The 17,744-nt window shown below is 33.5% G+C and overlaps 2 protein-coding genes across 2 annotated transcripts; both read right to left on the reverse strand.

Moving 5' to 3' along the window:
• Nucleotides 1–8,851: 8,851 nt before the first annotated feature.
• On the reverse strand, nucleotides 8,852–11,180 carry LOC138884315 (uncharacterized). The gene is made up of 8 exons (XM_070165441.1): nucleotides 10,922–11,180; nucleotides 10,524–10,759; nucleotides 10,358–10,450; nucleotides 10,184–10,285; nucleotides 10,011–10,069; nucleotides 9,749–9,824; nucleotides 9,299–9,652; nucleotides 8,852–8,935 (listed from the first exon to the last, which is right to left on the reverse strand). The coding sequence occupies exons 1-8, from the start codon at nucleotides 11,178–11,180 to the stop codon at nucleotides 8,852–8,854; spliced, it is 1,263 nt and encodes a 420-aa protein (XP_070021542.1).
• Nucleotides 11,181–14,525: 3,345 nt separating this feature from the next.
• On the reverse strand, nucleotides 14,526–16,106 carry LOC104226022 (uncharacterized). Its single transcript, XM_009777913.2, has one exon. It carries the CDS (start codon nucleotides 16,104–16,106, stop codon nucleotides 14,526–14,528), a length of 1,581 nt encoding a protein of 526 aa, XP_009776215.2.
• Nucleotides 16,107–17,744: the final 1,638 nt, after the last annotated feature.

Here is a 17,744-nt window from a genome sequence, read left to right on the forward strand (position 1 = left end):
ATGTGAATCTTGATCACTTTTAGAGCTTCATCAATCTGGTTGATGACATCTTTGAATTGACCTTCACGGTATTTCTTAATTGCCAACTCAAGATAATCCCGTCCAGCATCTCCCAAGTTAAAGTAACAGCCAACCCGCAAGTGATATTGTCCGGGCTTAGGCCCTCTTGTATTTTATCGATGTTGGCTCTGTTTAAAGTCTGGGATGTTACATCTAAAGGCACAATCTACGGTGTAATCAACACCCGAAATCTGTGATATGTATCAGCTGACAATAGATTGCGCCGATCGAGGAGAGGATTCAATATCATCATCAGCCAAAGGCATTTGAGGAATGAACGTGATCATTAATAGGAAAGTTAATGTGAGCATGGAAGTCACGCTAAATCCAGATACCAATTTTAGCTTCTTTTTTCTTAATGCTCTCTGTCTTTGATAAAAAGTTTATGTTTATACGCTTTTGCTTTTCATAGTTAATTGAATTTGAGAAGTTATATTTATGTCTCATCAGTTGGGCTTTCAGTAAGTGCGGCATTTAATGATATAAATACATTTAGGGCAGCTGAATTTGGGCGGGTCAAAATGTGTTGAGTCATAAATGGGTTAGTGTCAGCTCAAGGTGTACTTGGGCTAAGATGGACTGGGTCAAGATGGACTAAATAATGGATCATAGCCCAACCCACCCGAACTTGACCCATTATTTAGAACCATGCTCATTTTGTATAAACAAAACCTTTTACCTTTTATATACCTATGTATGTTCCCTATTGTCTTTGTTTCTTCATAATTTATTCATTCCATGCACTAACGACGAATTGCTAATATCTAATTTTTAATTTTTAGCTAACAAACACATATGGATTAATCTTATACTCAACTATTCATAATCTTTTTTATCTTTCTAAAACTAAATAAATATTTAGAAGTGTATAAGAAAGAAGGAAAAAAGCAAAAAAAAATGGCGGTTGAAAAATAAAAGACAGTGTTTTAGTCTTTTGAAGAAAATTTTTGTGCAAGATAAAGGTTTGGCTAGCTTTTTTCTTCTTCTGATATTGGAATTGTTCCACAAATAATTTATTTAGAAAAGAGCCTTGCGGCCACACAAAATTTTCAGAAAACTTTATTGATTAATTCTTTTTATCAGGTTGTTTTCTTCCCTCTCAATCTCATTTTCTTTTCTTCTCTTCAAAGTGTGTATTTATAAGAGAAGATCCTTTTGTATATAAATATAACTGTGTGTGTATATGGTAGTGTGTGAGTGGGGGTTTGCGTGAAAAGGGAGAGGGAGTTATGTGTAAAATTGGTACGGGGTAGCCATTATTTAAGGTGATATTTATTTTTTATCCAGCAATTTTAATGTTGAGCAAAAATAGTCACTACTCTATTAAAATTAATATAAAAAGATATTTTTACCCTTTCTTCCATTGCTTTTCTTCTCAAACCCTCGCTTCTCACTCTGCATCGAATACATGGGCTCTGGTTTCTTGATTAAGAACCAAACAAGCTGGGCGTGGCTCAAAGGAAGTTAGTTCATTTAATCTATAATTTTTAGCTGGAAAATACAAGAAAAGGAAAATGAAAACGCAAACAAGTGTTTCTCTTTTCTCTGTTTGAGATATTCACAAACAAAAATTAGTGTAAATAGGGTATTTGTTGAAAGAGGTTTTGAAGACACTTTGTGGAGTGAATTAATGGTCTTAGACTGTTTCTGGAAGTGGAAGATCAGTTACCAGAACACCAATTGAGTTTTCATATTTCAATGAATCAAATTCTCTTTTTTTTTTATGTGGGTCCTTAACTTAGAGTTGGACGTTCTAAAATTAAGGATATTTAGTCCTTAACTTAGAGTTACAAGCATAGAAATTAAGGAGAGACAGTCATTAACTTAGAATTACAAATTCAAAAGTTAAGGACACTTGGTCCTGAACTTAGACTAACAAGTTCAAAAGTTAAGGACTATAGGTCCTGAACTTACAGTTACAAGTTCAAAATTTAAGGACAATATGTTCTGAAGTTTAAGTTCCAAGTTCAAAAGTTAAGGACAATAGGTCCTTAACTTTGAATTCCAAGTTCAAAAGTTAAGGACACTTGGTCCTTAACTTTGAGTTACAAGTTAAAAAGTTAAGGACACTTGGTCCTAAACTTCAAGTTTCAAGTTCAAAAGTTAAGGACACTTGGTCCTTAACTTTGAGTTCCAAGTTCAAAAGTTAAGGACACTCGATCCTGAACTTTGACTTACAAGTTCCAAAAGTTAAGGACACTTAGTCCTTAACTTTGAATTCCAAGTTCAAAAGTTAAGGACACTTGGTCCTGAACTTAGACTTACAAGTTCAAAAGTAAAGGACACTTGGTCCTGAACATAGACTAACAAGTTCAAAAGTTAAGGACGGGCAGTCATTAACTTACAATTATAAGATCAAAAGTTTAAGGACAATAGATTCTTAACTTTGACTTACAAATTCAAAAGTTAAGGATGTTTGGTCCTGAAGTTTGAGTTTCAAGTTCAAATGTTAAGGACATGTAGTCCTGAAATCCTGAAGTTAAGTTCAAAAGTTAAGGACATATAGTCCTAAAGTCCTGAACTTAGAGTTCCAAGTTCAAAAGTTAATGACATGTAATCCTGAAGTCCTGAACTTAGAGTTCTAAGTTCAAAAGTTAAGGACATATAGTCCTGAAGTCCTGAAGTTAAAAAGTTAAGTCCAAAAGTTAAGGACATGAGCAAAATGGTATTTTCGTCCAGGCAGTTAAAGTTTATTAAAGCAGTGGCTAAAGACTAAAGACATTTTAAACAGTGGCTTAAAAGTAAATACATGCGTTATTAGTGGCTAACCGTGCACTTCCCCGAGTTATGTAACTGATAGGGGTGACAATTTGAGCCCAAACTCATCTAACCCGTCCAACTCGCCCAGAGATTAATGGGTTGGGTTACAAACATGTTAGCTCATGGGTCAATTTGGGCTGGGCCCAAGTTAACCTATTATATTTTATAGCTCATTCTGACCCATTAAGCAGCCTAAATACAACCCATGAAACTCACCCAAAACAAAAGGTATCTCAACCCAACTTATATAGAAATTTATTTAGTTGCCCCAATTTTACTCTTTTTTTTTCAATTTTATGTTCTTTTATTTTTCTACACTATCCGCCCACCCTGCACCACCACCCCCTCAAAAAAAAAATTTACTTTTTTTTTTGTATTTTAATTTTCTATTTTTTTCTGCACCCCCCCCCAGTAAAATCCCCCTCCCCTCAAAAAAAGTTTTTTTTTGTATTTTTAATTTTCTGTTTTTTTGTTTTTGCACCCCCCCCCTCCCCCCCCAAAAAAAATTTAACTTTTTTTTTAATTTTAAATTTTTAATTTTTTTTTTTTTTCGTTTTTCTGCATTACCCACCTGCCCCAACCCTTCCTACCCCTATCCCCACCCCCAAAAAATTTTCAACTTACACATTTTAAGGTAAAAGGCTTTTTTTATGCAAAATGAGCATGGTTCTAAAATATGGGTCAAGTTGGGCAGGCTGGGTTATGACCCATTGTTTAGCCCATCTTGACCCAGCTCATCTTAGCCCAAGTATACTTTGGGCTGGGTTGGGCAAGGACCCATTTATTAACCTAACCCATCTTGACCTGCCCAAATTCAGTCCAACCCGCCCATTTGCCACCCCTAGTAACTGAATTGGAGATAATTGAGGGTAAATAGTTACATAATTAGATAATATAAAACTCATATTCCCCACTTAAGAAGTACTCCCTCCTTTCCAAAAAAAGAATCAAAATATATTTTCTTAAATAACAAATTAGTATTTAAATTTTTTAAGTTGAAAAATATCTTTTTGGTTATTTCTAAATAAGTAAATTTCACCATAACTCAAGCACAAAATTATTTATATTTACATTAAAACTTGAATACCTTGATTCTCATTTTTAAACTTAGATATAGAAACTAATGATGGAGCAACTAAGTAAATTTCCATACAAGCCTTCAGTTGGGTTGAGATCTTTGTTTTGGGCAAGCTTCATGGATTTGTATTTGGGCTGCTTTATAGGTCAAAATGGGCTATAAAAAATAATAGGTTAACTTGGGCTCAACCCAAATTGACACATGAGCTAAAATGTTTGTAGCCCAACCCATTAATCTCTGGGCTAGTTGGATGAGTTTCGGCTAAAATTGTCACTCCTAAATACATCTACCCCAAGCTTATAAATCACTTTTTCTTTTACAGCCTAATTAATGCTGAAGTAGGAGAAAAATGTTGAAACATTTGCGTGCAATAACCTTCTTTAATCGCGTGTTACTCCAATGCGTTCATATTGTGGATCACATCGCATCTTGTGACATCCAAAGGCGAAGAACGTACCGAGAGAGCACCAAAAAACTAACAAAACATGTACTAATAATGAAACAAAAGGACTAACAAACTCATACAAATTTATTATGAGAATGACACCGTGACAACTGAGGGACGGGTATACGAAAATCTTTCTAATTTAAAATTTAAAATCAGTACGATATTTATCTAGTGTTACTTCTCTAGAACAGCAATGTTTCTCCTTTCCATGTTAGCTACATTTGCTATTATTTGTTATTTTTTGAGGGAGTACATTCATTCGCGTAAAACACTCAAACACGATATAACTGTAATTTAAGTTTATTGTTTTACAAGAAGATAGCACATAAAAGGAAAATTTGTGAGGAGCATACATGTTAATTTACACGAAAGTGACATAAATCTGAGGTTCTAATTATAATTGCAAAGAGAATCAAGACGAACAAACAAACCAAGCAAATTTATCGGATTATGTAGTACACTAGAACTTGAAAAGATTTTTTTTAAAAAAAAACATATTCAAAAGAATAATTTGAAGACTACATAGATCTTTTTTTTTTCTTTCCTTTTTTATTTCCTATGGTGAAGGAGGTCTGCAGTAGGGAGGGAGGAAAAAGTAAAGATGGGATAATATTTAATAGGATTGAAATAGTTGTATCTCAAATGGTGAAAGATTGAGCAGTCTTCAGAAAGGTATTTTATCAGTGATATACTGGAAAAAAGCAAAAGGCGCATTGACTAAACAAAGTGCCATTTCTACCAAGATTGTCACACAGAAGCAGCAGGGGCATATGCATGTTAACATCAACCTGCACCATCCACACCAAAAATTCTTGTTAATTTATACATTTAGGGGACATTTGGTATGAAAACAAGTTGTACGTATATTATAATATAAGGATTAATAATATATGAATTATTTCCTGTTAGATGTTTGGTTCATTGCATTAAAATTGAATGTATAAGATATCATTTAAAATATTTATATATTTTTCCAATTAAAAACCAATAAATTTATAATTTTATCCTTGGATGTTTGACCTTCATTGGCTTCTAGGAAAAAGATAGGGATATTTTTTTTCTTTTAATGCTTTATTGATGCATAAGTTATATATGGATTAGTTATTCCATGTTTGGCATGGATTAGTGTATTAAGTTATGTATGAATTAGTTAGTCTGATTGGCAAAACACAAGCAAATACGATACAAATCCAATACAAAATTTTATACACCAATTAATTTTCCTATACATCTTACCAAGCGGCTCCTTAACACCCAAATAACTTTCTTCTAACATCTTGGTTAGATTAATTCTTCATATTAACTGTCATTTACTAGGGGAATATTTATGTTATTCTCCGGTACTTAATTTCACGTAGGAATTATTTTATGGAATAATTGGTAAGTAACTTTTTATTGGTATAAAATAAATAAAGGTAACCTTATTGAGTTATTTTTATGACTTGGATGACCATATGAGGAATTAACTGGAACTTATTAATATAAAATAGTAATATTGACCACAAGCTTGTCCGTTAATTTATATTAAATTTCACCACTTGGGGTGCGACCTTTCCTTGAATATATGAACGTTTTGATTTTTTATATTTTTTTTTTCTGGGCTACTCTTTTTAATCCTACACGAATAGTTGCGTTGTGCTCTATTAATTCGGAAGAAACACGAGCGCTGCTAGTAAGGAGGAGCTTTTCACATTTTTTAAATAGTTCAACTTCTTTGCAGAAATTTTTTATTCGGTTAAGCTGACTTGTAACAACGTACATATAATTGTCGCTAATAAGTTTAATCTGATAACCTACTAAATAAAGTAAATAACTTGTCGCAATTTAGGTAACAGTACACGGATAGTGCAAACAAATTAAAATTATATTGCTATGTATGTATATAAGTTACTCCCTTCGCTTAAAAAAGAAAAAGAATTATCTATATATTTTTATTTTCTTATTAGCTCTTTCTGAAAGTATTGACACATTTCAAAATTTAAAAACAGTTTAACTTGAACTTCTCATTTTAATCTTACTAACAAGCTTTTATTTCCATATGAATGCTAGGTTTACAAATTTCAAAAATTCGTTTTAAAAAAAGTTCAGTCGCCATATAAATTAATACGTAAGAAGGGAGTAAATCGTATATATTCTAGAAAAAAAAAAGTAAAGACAAAAAGGAGGAATTAAGAAGGACAAACCCGAGAATCCAGATAATGCATCCAACAAATGCAATGACGAGAGAGATTAGTGCAAATGGAAGTCCCAACAGAAAGGCTATTGGGCGGCATTTGGTCCTTTCTTCACTTTGCTTAATTGTAGAGTAAATACTTCCGTACTTTCGCCGACTAGTTTCTTCACTTGTTCATTTTTCTTTTCCGCAGCTGGATTTTCTTCTTTTTCTACCTTTGCATCTTTATTTGCATCACTTTCAATTGTTACAGTCTTTGGTGGAATGATCACTTGATCATTTTCCTTTTCTATTTCTTCTGATTTTGTTGCTTTGATCTGTTCATCTCCTTCAATGGGTAGCTGGGACGTTGCTGATTTTTCTTCGCTGATATCCATTGTTATGAGCTCAATTTAGTAAAGAAAGAAATTTTAGACTTTGTGTTATGCCAAAAAAAGAAAGCCTGCTCAAAAACAAATCTAAACACAAATATTTATATTGTAAAGATTTCTTGACATTCTTTGCTGATCAAGACAGAATGAGTTTGGTAATGGCCAACCAATTGATTGACTCTTTCCCCGTTTTAAAAAAATCCAATCTGGAGTAATGGAATTTCGTTTATCTCACTTGCATGGATCCAGAACCAATCCAAGGTCAAAGTCAATCTGTACACTTTATATTTTCACTAAAATTAATTAGGAGCGGATTTGGTATGTCTGAAAACGTCAGAGATGAATTGTACTGGATATATACAATGCTAACGTAGTGATTGGGAAGTGGCTCATCCCCTTGAAATTAATATAAAGTCTAATCATGACAAGGACCTGAGAATAAACTTAACAAAAAGAAGAATAAAGAAGAAGATCAAGAAGTTTTTCTTTCTTAATTTCATTCTTTTTTTAGGGTATGCCATTAATATGATAGCCTGGTAAATGTCATGCTTGTCATGGGAATACAAGAAAAATGATGTCTGAGGTAAACTGATTCAATCATCTTGTTATGAACTCAGCGCCAATGGAAGGATTCATTTGGTTGAGAAAAAAAGGAATTATTTAGTATACCAACTCTTTTCATAAGGAATTATTTAGTATACTAACTCTTTTCTTATTCATTTCGAGTGTGATAGCTTACGGCTACTTAGCAACAACAACGTAACATCCAGCTAATGTCTTTACTAAGTCAAAAAATCAACCCATTTCTTTTTACTTCTAAGTTGTATCGGATAATATATATATATATATATATATATATATATATATATATATATATATATATATATATATATATATAGATACACACATTAAACGTTTTAATATGATCTAAGAATGCGTGTTATCTTAGCGTAGCCATTTGATATAAACACTCGGACCCATTAAGTGATAGGGTATTAATTTCATGGTACTGACTTTTATAAGTACTAAGTAATTCATCTGCATAAACTATTTTGCTTTTATACACTATTTTCGTTTTACAAAATTTTACGACTTAGTAATAGTAAAATGAGTTTTAGATCTCATGGTAAAAAAATAGACGAACATTATAAAATGGCATTTGTATTCCTGATTATCATATTTGGTTACTACAGAAATATGATAACTGTGTTCACAACTCGCTTTACAATTTCGATTGTAAATTTTAACATTTTTGAGTTTAGAGTATCGTATTTTCTGTTTATAAAAAACTTTTGGTTCTTTCTGTTGGTCCAAGTGAAGGTTAGTTTTGAAGATTGACAAAGGAAGCTCAGACATGCACTACAAAAAAAAGGCCTAATTGCGGGGGTTATTTTTAAGGTTTGCGGCAGTTTAAAACCCCCGCAATACGTTGTTGCGGCAGTCATTAAAACCCCCACAATAAGAGTCGTCGCAATCGATTTGCGACAGTTATTTGCTGACCGCCAGAACTAAGTAGCGGGGGTTACTTCGCGGCGGTTGACCCCCGCAGATTTAAAACTTAATTTTTTAAAAATAATTTTCAGTTACAAATTGCGGCGGTTGTAAACCTCCGCAATATAATTTTTATTCTTTTTTATTAGCTTATATTTTAAGCTCCAGTCAGTCATAACCTTATTGAATTTTTTAATTCATATATTATTGACAAAATTACTAATTAAGTTGTAAATCATAATCAAAGAAAAAAAAATATATTTAAAAGTAAAAAGATATCGATAACATATCATAAAATCACAAAACGTTATCATAAAATATCATTAGTTTTTAAAACTAAATTGTCAACATTAAGTAGCATCACTCAAAAACTATTTTAAACACAAAACATTCACTCCAACATTCTAACATCAGCTTCAACCACACAATTACATCGTCACAATTAATTATCTAAGACAATTACAATAAAATCAATGGATGCCGCTAAAATTACTCTCACCACATGATCTTCTTGCGTCTATTGGCGAAAGGGGTCCATTGTCCGCATCACTTGGCTGCATAAAAAAACAAAGTATAAAAATCATGTCAGAATCAGAAATTGCAGTAACTGTAGGTTCTACTAAATAATGTAAGCAAATAAGTGCAACTCTTCAAGCTTCCTTTGTACTTAAATATCAAATTTAGATCAACATTGCAGTCTTTTTTTTTATTGGACTGAGAAAAAAGATGTTTGTGCATCCTATTAGAAAGTGAGACTAATTCATGCTAGAATCAGAAAGAAAAATATAATAGAGAGAGAGAGAGAGGAGTTATACAAAGAAAACATATACAACATACAAGAATTGTACTAATATAAGCCACTCTATCTTTGCAAATAGACAAATTAAAGTGAAAAAAATTTGAAGAACTTTACTTACCGTTGTAGGAGAAACCGTCGAAGGAGAAGCAAAGAACCTCGCAAACTGTTCTGGTAAAGTCCCTTCTTTCATTATCATATATGCCTTGAAAGCATTCATCATTTGATTGTGAGCATTCATCATTTGATTATGGTTATGTTGACATTGGGACGAACATGAACCTTCAGTACTTGAAGAACTTGTACCACCAAAACGAGGTCTTACTTGTTTAAAAACTTTACTAGGGACAGGGCCTAATCCCAAACACCTCACCCTTCCAGAGTGCTCTTTTCCTAGCACCTTACCAACGGCATCATTTGGCGAAATTTGAGACTCGTCTATGGTGCTTTGGCTCAAAGGTAACTCAATTTTTTCCTACACATACAAAACTCATTGTCACAACTAAACTAACAGGAATGTATTTGTTTAGTGTCAAAATATACATATCTTAATCCGCATAACCATATATACCTTGACACGCCCACCTGTTTCCAATCTAGGCTTAGTTGTCCAACCTATGTTAGAAGATTTTCTAAAATTTTCATCCCTTTTTTAAAATTTACCCTAATTAGATAGTTAAAATCACTTGCAGATGATATTCACTTTCCCAAAGAAAATATTTCAGTGAGTGAATGCATGCCACCCATATGGCATTTAGATTCCAGGAAACTATGCACAGGTAGCAAGCAGAAGAAGTAGGCAGAACAGGACAAGGATGTCAATCATTTAAAACCATATAGTAACGAGGTGATGAGGCACTCTTGAGCAACCCAAGACAATAGCCAACTTTAACTGCAACACACATTAAATAGAACTTAAATGTTGAGTAAACTTCAATTATCTAGCATACTCATTAGTCCTCATGATTTGTTTCTTAAGATAAGCTATGAATTCACAAAAACTTACGCATATTTCTTTTGCTTCTTCATTAACATATACTCCATCTTCATTCTTATGAGTAGCAATGTATATTTGTGCTCGTCCAGGCATTTGTCCAGTCTGAGCCATCTATAAATACAAAATCAAATTCAGAATTAGTTACTACTTAGAAATAATTATATAGTAAGTTAATTTACTCACCATTTCAGCCCTTCTCGTAGCGTTGGCTTTGGAACCACCTGTGTGTGGAATCTTCTGTTTTTTTCTATTTTCAGCATTTCTTTTACGCATTTCCTTATAAAAAATATACTTGAAACTCAATTAGAAGAACAAACAATAATATAATTATAAACAATAATATAATTACAAACAATTTATATTGGTAATCAACAAAAGAAATCCATTGATCTGGCGGAATTCCATCCGGCACATTATCAATAATCTCAACTCTACTTTTAAGTGGGTCTTCAGATGCACTCCACAAGTTAAGCCTATTTGCAGCCCATTTCTTTCCAATAGATTTATAAACATGTTGTCGTGCAACTGACTCGGTTGTCTTAAAGAAGAACTTGGGCTTAAAGAATAAAACATCGGTTAGCATGTCTATTAAATGCAAGTATAAAGTTCAAAGATAAAATAGAGATATAGTTGTCTTTCTCCAAAATAAAACAGTGATATAGTTCTAAGAATGTAGAGCTTATACCTTTATAATTTGATCGAAGACGCGGTTGAAGTATGAGATAGGTAAACTCGACCATTTCTCACAGTGGATAGGAAATAAAGCGCAGTCACATGCTAAAATTCCACAAAATCCTGAAAGAAGGCCGCGTGCATCTCCAAATGGTTCATCCAGGTAATCAAAATCAACCACAATACGTTCTTCACACGTTAAATATAGCACTTCATTAACTTTCACTTTGAGTTTCTTGATATTTTCTTTTGAATCTGTATAAGAAAAGAGATCAGTTGAATCCATGAGAGAGATGAACCAACTAAAACAAGAAACTTCTGATGTTTTAGCCATGTTTTTCTTTTTGGACAGAAGGATACAAGAATCAAAATAGGGCTCGACCAGACAATCTGCCGCTCTTTTATAGCTTATATAAAATGCCACCAAATGTCACTATATAGTTGAATTTTTCAAAGAAAAGACGAGCATGCAGGGAAAACCTTCTAAGTACTGCAATTGCATCACAAAATTGAAAGTAACCAACTTTCAGGTAAGGTCTAAAGGGACTTAGAAGGGACTGCTGAATATGTACTAATAGTCAAAATTATTTACCTATTGCTTTTACAGTCCAATGGCTCCCAGAACGCTTTCTAGAGAAGGCTTGAACTGTTGGACCTTGCTGTGATGAGTCCTGATCTGTTGGAGTCGATTGAACTGACTGAGATGGCTGTGATGCAGGGTAAACTATCGGTGCCGGCTGTGATGTGGCCTGATCCATTGGAGCTGGATGAGATGTTGAGTGGACTGATTGAGACGACTGTGATGCCGGCTGAAATATTGGAGCTGCCTGCGATGTGGGCTGAAATGATTGGACCAGATGTGTTGTGGCCAAAATTGACGTGGTTGGATGTGTTGGCATACATGGCGTTGATTGAAGAGAAGAAGGTGTTGATTCAGTACCTTGTGAAGTAGATACTGACTTATCTGAATTTTGCTTTTTCAGCAAACGCTTGAACCTTGGCATATCTGCAATTCAATAATGAATGAATTTAATAAACAATGCAAAGAAAATCCACAAACTTCAAAATAAAAGAATGGTGTGCAAGTAGGAATCTAATTTAAGATATACACATAAAATTACTGAAGTTCTCTTTCTCATAGCTGGTATTATAACATGCTCATAACCTGCTGCTCTTTGAAATATGGGCAGCTGCAATTCATTCAACAATGCCCTAAGGACTTCTCACACAAGAAGACTACCTCAATATTAGAAAATACAACAACACCATAAAGGATTGCATAGTCCATAATGATCAAACTGCATACCACAATACCAAGTTAACAAAATATAGCTCATGAAAGCAGTAGTAACTGAGAAATATAAAAAATTTGAATCCAATATGGTTAAAAAGTAAACATTGAAAGAAATGTTTGAACATGGTAGATCCACATTATAATAGCTTATCAAACACTTACTGAATACTACGCAGAACCCGAGCAACAAAAAATCACAAAATTTTCATAAAGAATAAATATTACTTTCTTAGCCAAAAAATAGTAAGTTTTAAAGAAAAAAACACTAATCAAACTATCCTAATCAAGCAAAAAAAGATTGTCCAAATTCTTATTGCAATTGCAATTTGGATATTTTATTATATCTATTCAGTCATATGCTCCTCTATTGCAATTTGGATATTCTCGTAATCAACATCAAAAAATTGTCCAAATTCTTGTTGTCGGTATGGCTCATTCTCGTATATTTCTTCTTCATCAACCTCTCCCATATCAAACAAATCTCTTGGCTTTAAATGTACAGCCACACTCCATCCTTTATCAGTTTCATCATCAACATAGTAGACCATATTTGCTTGTGATGCTTCAATATATGGATCATCATACTCACGGTCACCAGTGTGGATCAATTTAGAGAAGTTGACACAATTAAACTTCCAAACATCTATTTTGAACCCTCTGTTTCGAGTAGTGTCAGCCCACTGGCATTTAAAGAGAACAATCTTGAACCGACCATAATAATTAAGCTCAATAATATCTTCCAACTTCCCATAATATGGTAGGTCTGCTTGTCTTGCATTTTTATCTGCACTATATGCAACACACGAAGTGTCAGAGACAAGAAAGACTCCACTATTTTGAGTTTTTAATCCTTGTTCTCTAGACAAAGTCCGAAATTTGAATCCGTTAATGTTATAAGCACTGAATCTTCTTGCATCTTGTGTTGGACCTTGTGCTAAGAACTTGATATCATCAGAGATAGTGTATGCTATATCTGGATTCACAATCTAAATAAACAACATATTTATGTTAACAAATTGATACAAGAAAGCTTAGGAAACCAATTAGGAAACATTTTAAAAATCGTTCACTCACTCGCTTAGGAAACCAATCAGGGAACTCTTTACTAACTCTCCTCTCTATCTCTGTTGGGGAAAGTCTTCGACCTCTACTTCTGCTGATGTGATGTCTAAATTCACTACAAAGGTGTTATATGCATCAATATTAATCCAATTACTCTAAATGTTTCTCATAAATAAAATCAAAATAAATTTCTTACTCAATAAATGGCTTTACTGCTGCGCAATTAAGTAACACATATCGATGAGCTTGAGTTTTCTCCAAAAGAGTCACCGGTTCTATTGTGGAGCCTCCAATGGGTTTACCTTGTTGAGGGAACATAGTTGACACTTCTGAAGCCTCATTATGATTTGGTTCATCATTTACACGTTTAGGTCGATTTAACCTTGACTCAATTCCCTCAAAATAACGAGAATAAAGAGTTAGAGCTTCTTCAACTATGTAACCTTCAGCTATAGAACCTTCTGGTTGTGATTTGTTTCCTACAAGGGACTTGAAATGACCTAATAATCTATAACCAATATAATAAAGTGTTAGAAGAAGCATTTACATTTAAATACTATTACAAGATCTGTTAAAATAATTTTGAATAAGAAATATTTTACCTTTCAACAAAATACATCCACCGATAATATACTGGGCCACCTTGTATTACTTCATCCACTAGATGAACAGTTAGATGAACCATTACAGTAAAAAATGATGGAGGGAATAACATCTCTAGATGGCAAAGAGTTTTCACAATCCGATTTTGTAGTTTTTCTAGGTCTGAGAGGCTTAAGCTTTTCAGACAAAGATGCCTAAAAAGGGAGGAAAGCTCTACCAACGTTGCAACAACCTGGTTTGGAAGCACATTGCGGATTGCTATTGGTAACAATTGTTCCATAAGGATGTGACAATCATGACTTTTTAATCCAAAGATCCTTTTTTGATCCAATAAATACAACGAGATATATTACTTGAATAACCATCCGGCACTGAGATATTCTTTAAAGTCTTTAGGAAGGCCAGTTTCTTCTCCTTTGGAATTGTAAATGCACCAAGCCGACATTCATCATTCTTATCCGGCCAAAGATCACTCCTTATACCCATATCTTGTAGATCTCTTCGAGCCTTCACATGATCCTTTGATTTTTCTATATCATTTAGCAAAGAGTATATAATATTATCAAACACATTCTTTTCAATATGCATAACATCTAAATTATGGCGCAATGAGTTAAACTCCCAATATGGAAGATCAAAAAATATGCTTTTTTTTCTCCATTGTTGAGTTACACCTTCTCCAACACTCTTTTTCCTATTTCTTTTCCTTTTATCATTCAATTATGCTTGTCTTCCAAATATGACATTGATATCTTTCACTTGTTGCAAAATGTCTGATCCTGATAACTTCTTTGGAGGGGTCCTCTCTTCAACATTTCCATCAAAACGATGTCTCATCATTCTAAATTTATGATTTCTTCCCAAAAACCGACGATGACCAATAAAACACCACTTTCTACTATGACAAAGTCGACAAGGTTCTGCGTCAAAATTACAAGAGGGACATGCAAGACCAGTATGTGTATTCCAACCAGATAAGATATCAAGTCCAGGAAAGTCGCTAACTGTCCACATAAGAGCTGTTCTCATTCTAAACATTTCATCCTTTGATGAATCAAAAGTGTCCACACCTTCACTCCACAACTCATTCAACTCATTAATAAGGGGTTGTAGGTATACATCTATATTATTCCCTGCTGTACGTGGACCTGGAATGATCATTGAGAGGATAAAATTTGGTTGCTTCACACACAACCAAGGAGGAAGGTTATATGGAACCAAAACTACAGGCCAAATGCTATAATTAGTATTCATTGTCCCAAAAGGATTGAAACCATCACTAGCCAGGCCTAATCGAACATTTCGAGGATCGGAAGCAAATATAGGAAAAGTTGTATTAAATCTCTTCCATGCCTCACCATCTCTAGGGTGTCTTATGGTTCCATCTTTGTTATCATCCTCTGCATGCCATCTCATATGCTCTGCAATCTTAGAGCACATGAACAATCTTTGTAATCTTGGTTTTAATGGAAAGTAGCGCAAAATTTTGCAGGCTTCTTCTTTTTCTTCTTTTTTTTGTTTCTTACTTGTAGTTGGTTCATGGTCTTTACTGCTCTCCTTTTCGGGCTTCCATCTAGAAGTGTGACAATACTTGCATGTTTCTGCATTAACATCATCCTCCCAGTATAACATGCAATCATTTGGACAAGCATCTATCTTGATATAATCAAGACACAACTTATTGATGGTCTTTTTGGCTTCATAAAAAGAATGAGGAATCTTTGCAAATTTAAATGTGTCTCTGAGTAGATCTAGTATCATAGTCATTCCCTTATCACTTAACCCAGACAAACACTTTATGTGATAAAGCTTTAACAAAAATTCCAACTTTGAGTACTTAGACCCTTCATATAATTCTTGACGTCCATCTCTAAGCAACTCAAAAAAATCTTTGTTATTTGAAGTGGGCATATCATGTATCATTTCTTCTTCTCCGACTACTTGTGACGGACCTACATCAACATCCTCATGCCTTATGCCCCCGAATGCTTCATTGATCAATAATTCTACAGGATTTTCAATGGGTAGTGCATCTTGAGTGACCTCTACGTTTTCATAATTATGTAATACATTCATTTCCCCATGCATAACCCAAGTGACATAATTTTGGGGGAACGACTTCTCGATCAAATGATCAAACACTATATTTCTAGTCTTCCACTTCCTACAACCACATTTAGGACATGGACATTTTATTTTATCTCCTATAGCTACATTGTTAAATGCAAAATCTAGAAATTGATTCACACCAAGAAAATACTGTGGTGTGTTCCTTGGCATTCCAATCCAAGATTTATCCATTGGAAAGTAGATTATTGTGCAATAATATCACCTATAAGATTTCATGAGGAAGAAAATTAGTAGTCTATTAACATAAGTTAACATAACAGAAAATGAAAAAATTAATTAATTCTAACAAAGAACTTACATAACCGAATATCTTAAGAAAAGATTATTGTGATTTTCATGAAGTACCGATAGATTTGAGATAGAGAAACAAAGTAAATAAACTTGCAATTCTTCTAACTATTCTAATCTCTCTTTATTCTTCTAATTTGTTTTAGAGGATTTTAGGTAAAGAAGTAGAGTAAATTTCAATAGTGAGGGGGAGAGAGGCGACAATATAAAGCTAAATACATTAGGTACTACAATGAAGGTGTTTTTTTTGTAAGAGGTACTACAATGAAGGCCTGAGCAATGAGATACTTGTCTGTTGTGTATCTACCATATGCTTACTTTCTTTAATTCTACTTTTGGCCACAACATCATTTGAAAACTCCGCCAAAATTTGCATAATCTAAGAACTTTGCTTTTTTTTTTTTACCCTTTTTACTATATACTGGTATAAAACTAGTGTGTGTTTCTCTAGCATTGCAGCAGTTCTTGAATTGTCTTGGATTAGCAAAAAAAAAACGTTTTTTTTAATGCAATGCTATTTTTCTTGGTTTCTTGTTTTTTTTTTCATACTACTACTTTCTAAGTCTTGGAAGCGTACAATAGGAGCTTTCTCATATATCTGATTTTGTGAAGATTTTTTAAAGTTTTTGGCTTCATGGTTCAGAAAAGATAGGAATGCTATTAGTTACTTGAATTTGCCTCTAACGAAAAAGCCCGTTGAGTCAAACACCAAACCTTAGAATCAAACCCAAAAATGGTATTAGTACCAAATTTTTGCTCAAACACCAAACCTTAGAATCACAATACACCCATATAAATTCCCATACAACATGGTGCAAAAAATTTATATTTTTTACTAATTCAACAAAAAAATCTCAAATAAACAGAGAAAATCCAAATCTAACATAAAGTATCCAAAAAAACAGCAAAAATAAAATTAAAGCCACATGCAATAGAAAACATACAAAAGTTACAGATTATACAAACCCAAAAATGGGGAAGATCAAAGACCCATTTGTAGAAATAATATTGCACTAAACCAAAAATAGGGTAGAAGAACTTACTATAATTAAAGATACTTGTCGATTACTATGCCCGAGTGAGTAATTGAGATGCCTTTGCCACTGCTATAGGGGGAAAAAGTGAAGAAAATCAAAGAAAAAAGAGGGAACAACAAGGATGTGAGTTCAAATCTCACAAACGGAATGAGAAATTCACACAAAACTTTCAATTCTAAGAAAAATAAAGTAGAAAGAATCATGAAATTTGAGTTAATCTCTCAAAATTGAAACCTTTACCTTGAGTCGTGGTAAAACGTTGGTGAGAACTGGCGGAGCTTTTGAGGTTTTGTTATATTTGTATTTTTTTCCAGAGAAAAAAATGAACGAAGCAAAAAAGAGCGTGGGAAATATTAGCGCGCTGTTTTTTTTGCAGATGGCGTAGGTTTTCAGCCGCCGCTATTTGCTTATATTGTGTCAGTTAAGTAAACTCCCGTTATTTAATGAAATTTGTGGGGGTCGGATCTGACCCCCGCTATTAAAC

The sequence above is a fragment of the Nicotiana sylvestris genome, chromosome 2 (genome assembly GCF_000393655.2).
Source record: "Nicotiana sylvestris chromosome 2, ASM39365v2, whole genome shotgun sequence".
In the NCBI taxonomy this organism is placed as follows: domain Eukaryota; kingdom Viridiplantae; phylum Streptophyta; class Magnoliopsida; order Solanales; family Solanaceae; genus Nicotiana; species Nicotiana sylvestris.

Coding starts and splice junctions, on each gene's coding strand:
- LOC138884315 (XM_070165441.1), bottom strand. CDS start 11,180: ATGGCTAAAACATCAGAAGTTTCTTGTTTTAGTTGGTTCATCTCTCTC. Junction 10,286..10,357: donor CTACGAGAAGGGCTGAAATG/GTGAGTAAATTA, acceptor TTGTATTTATAG/ATGGCTCAGACTGGACAAAT. Junction 9,825..10,010: donor CATCACCTCGTTACTATATG/GTTTTAAATGAT, acceptor ATTTTAAAAAAG/GGATGAAAATTTTAGAAAAT.
- LOC104226022 (XM_009777913.2), bottom strand. CDS start 16,106: ATGGATAAATCTTGGATTGGAATGCCAAGGAACACACCACAGTATTTT.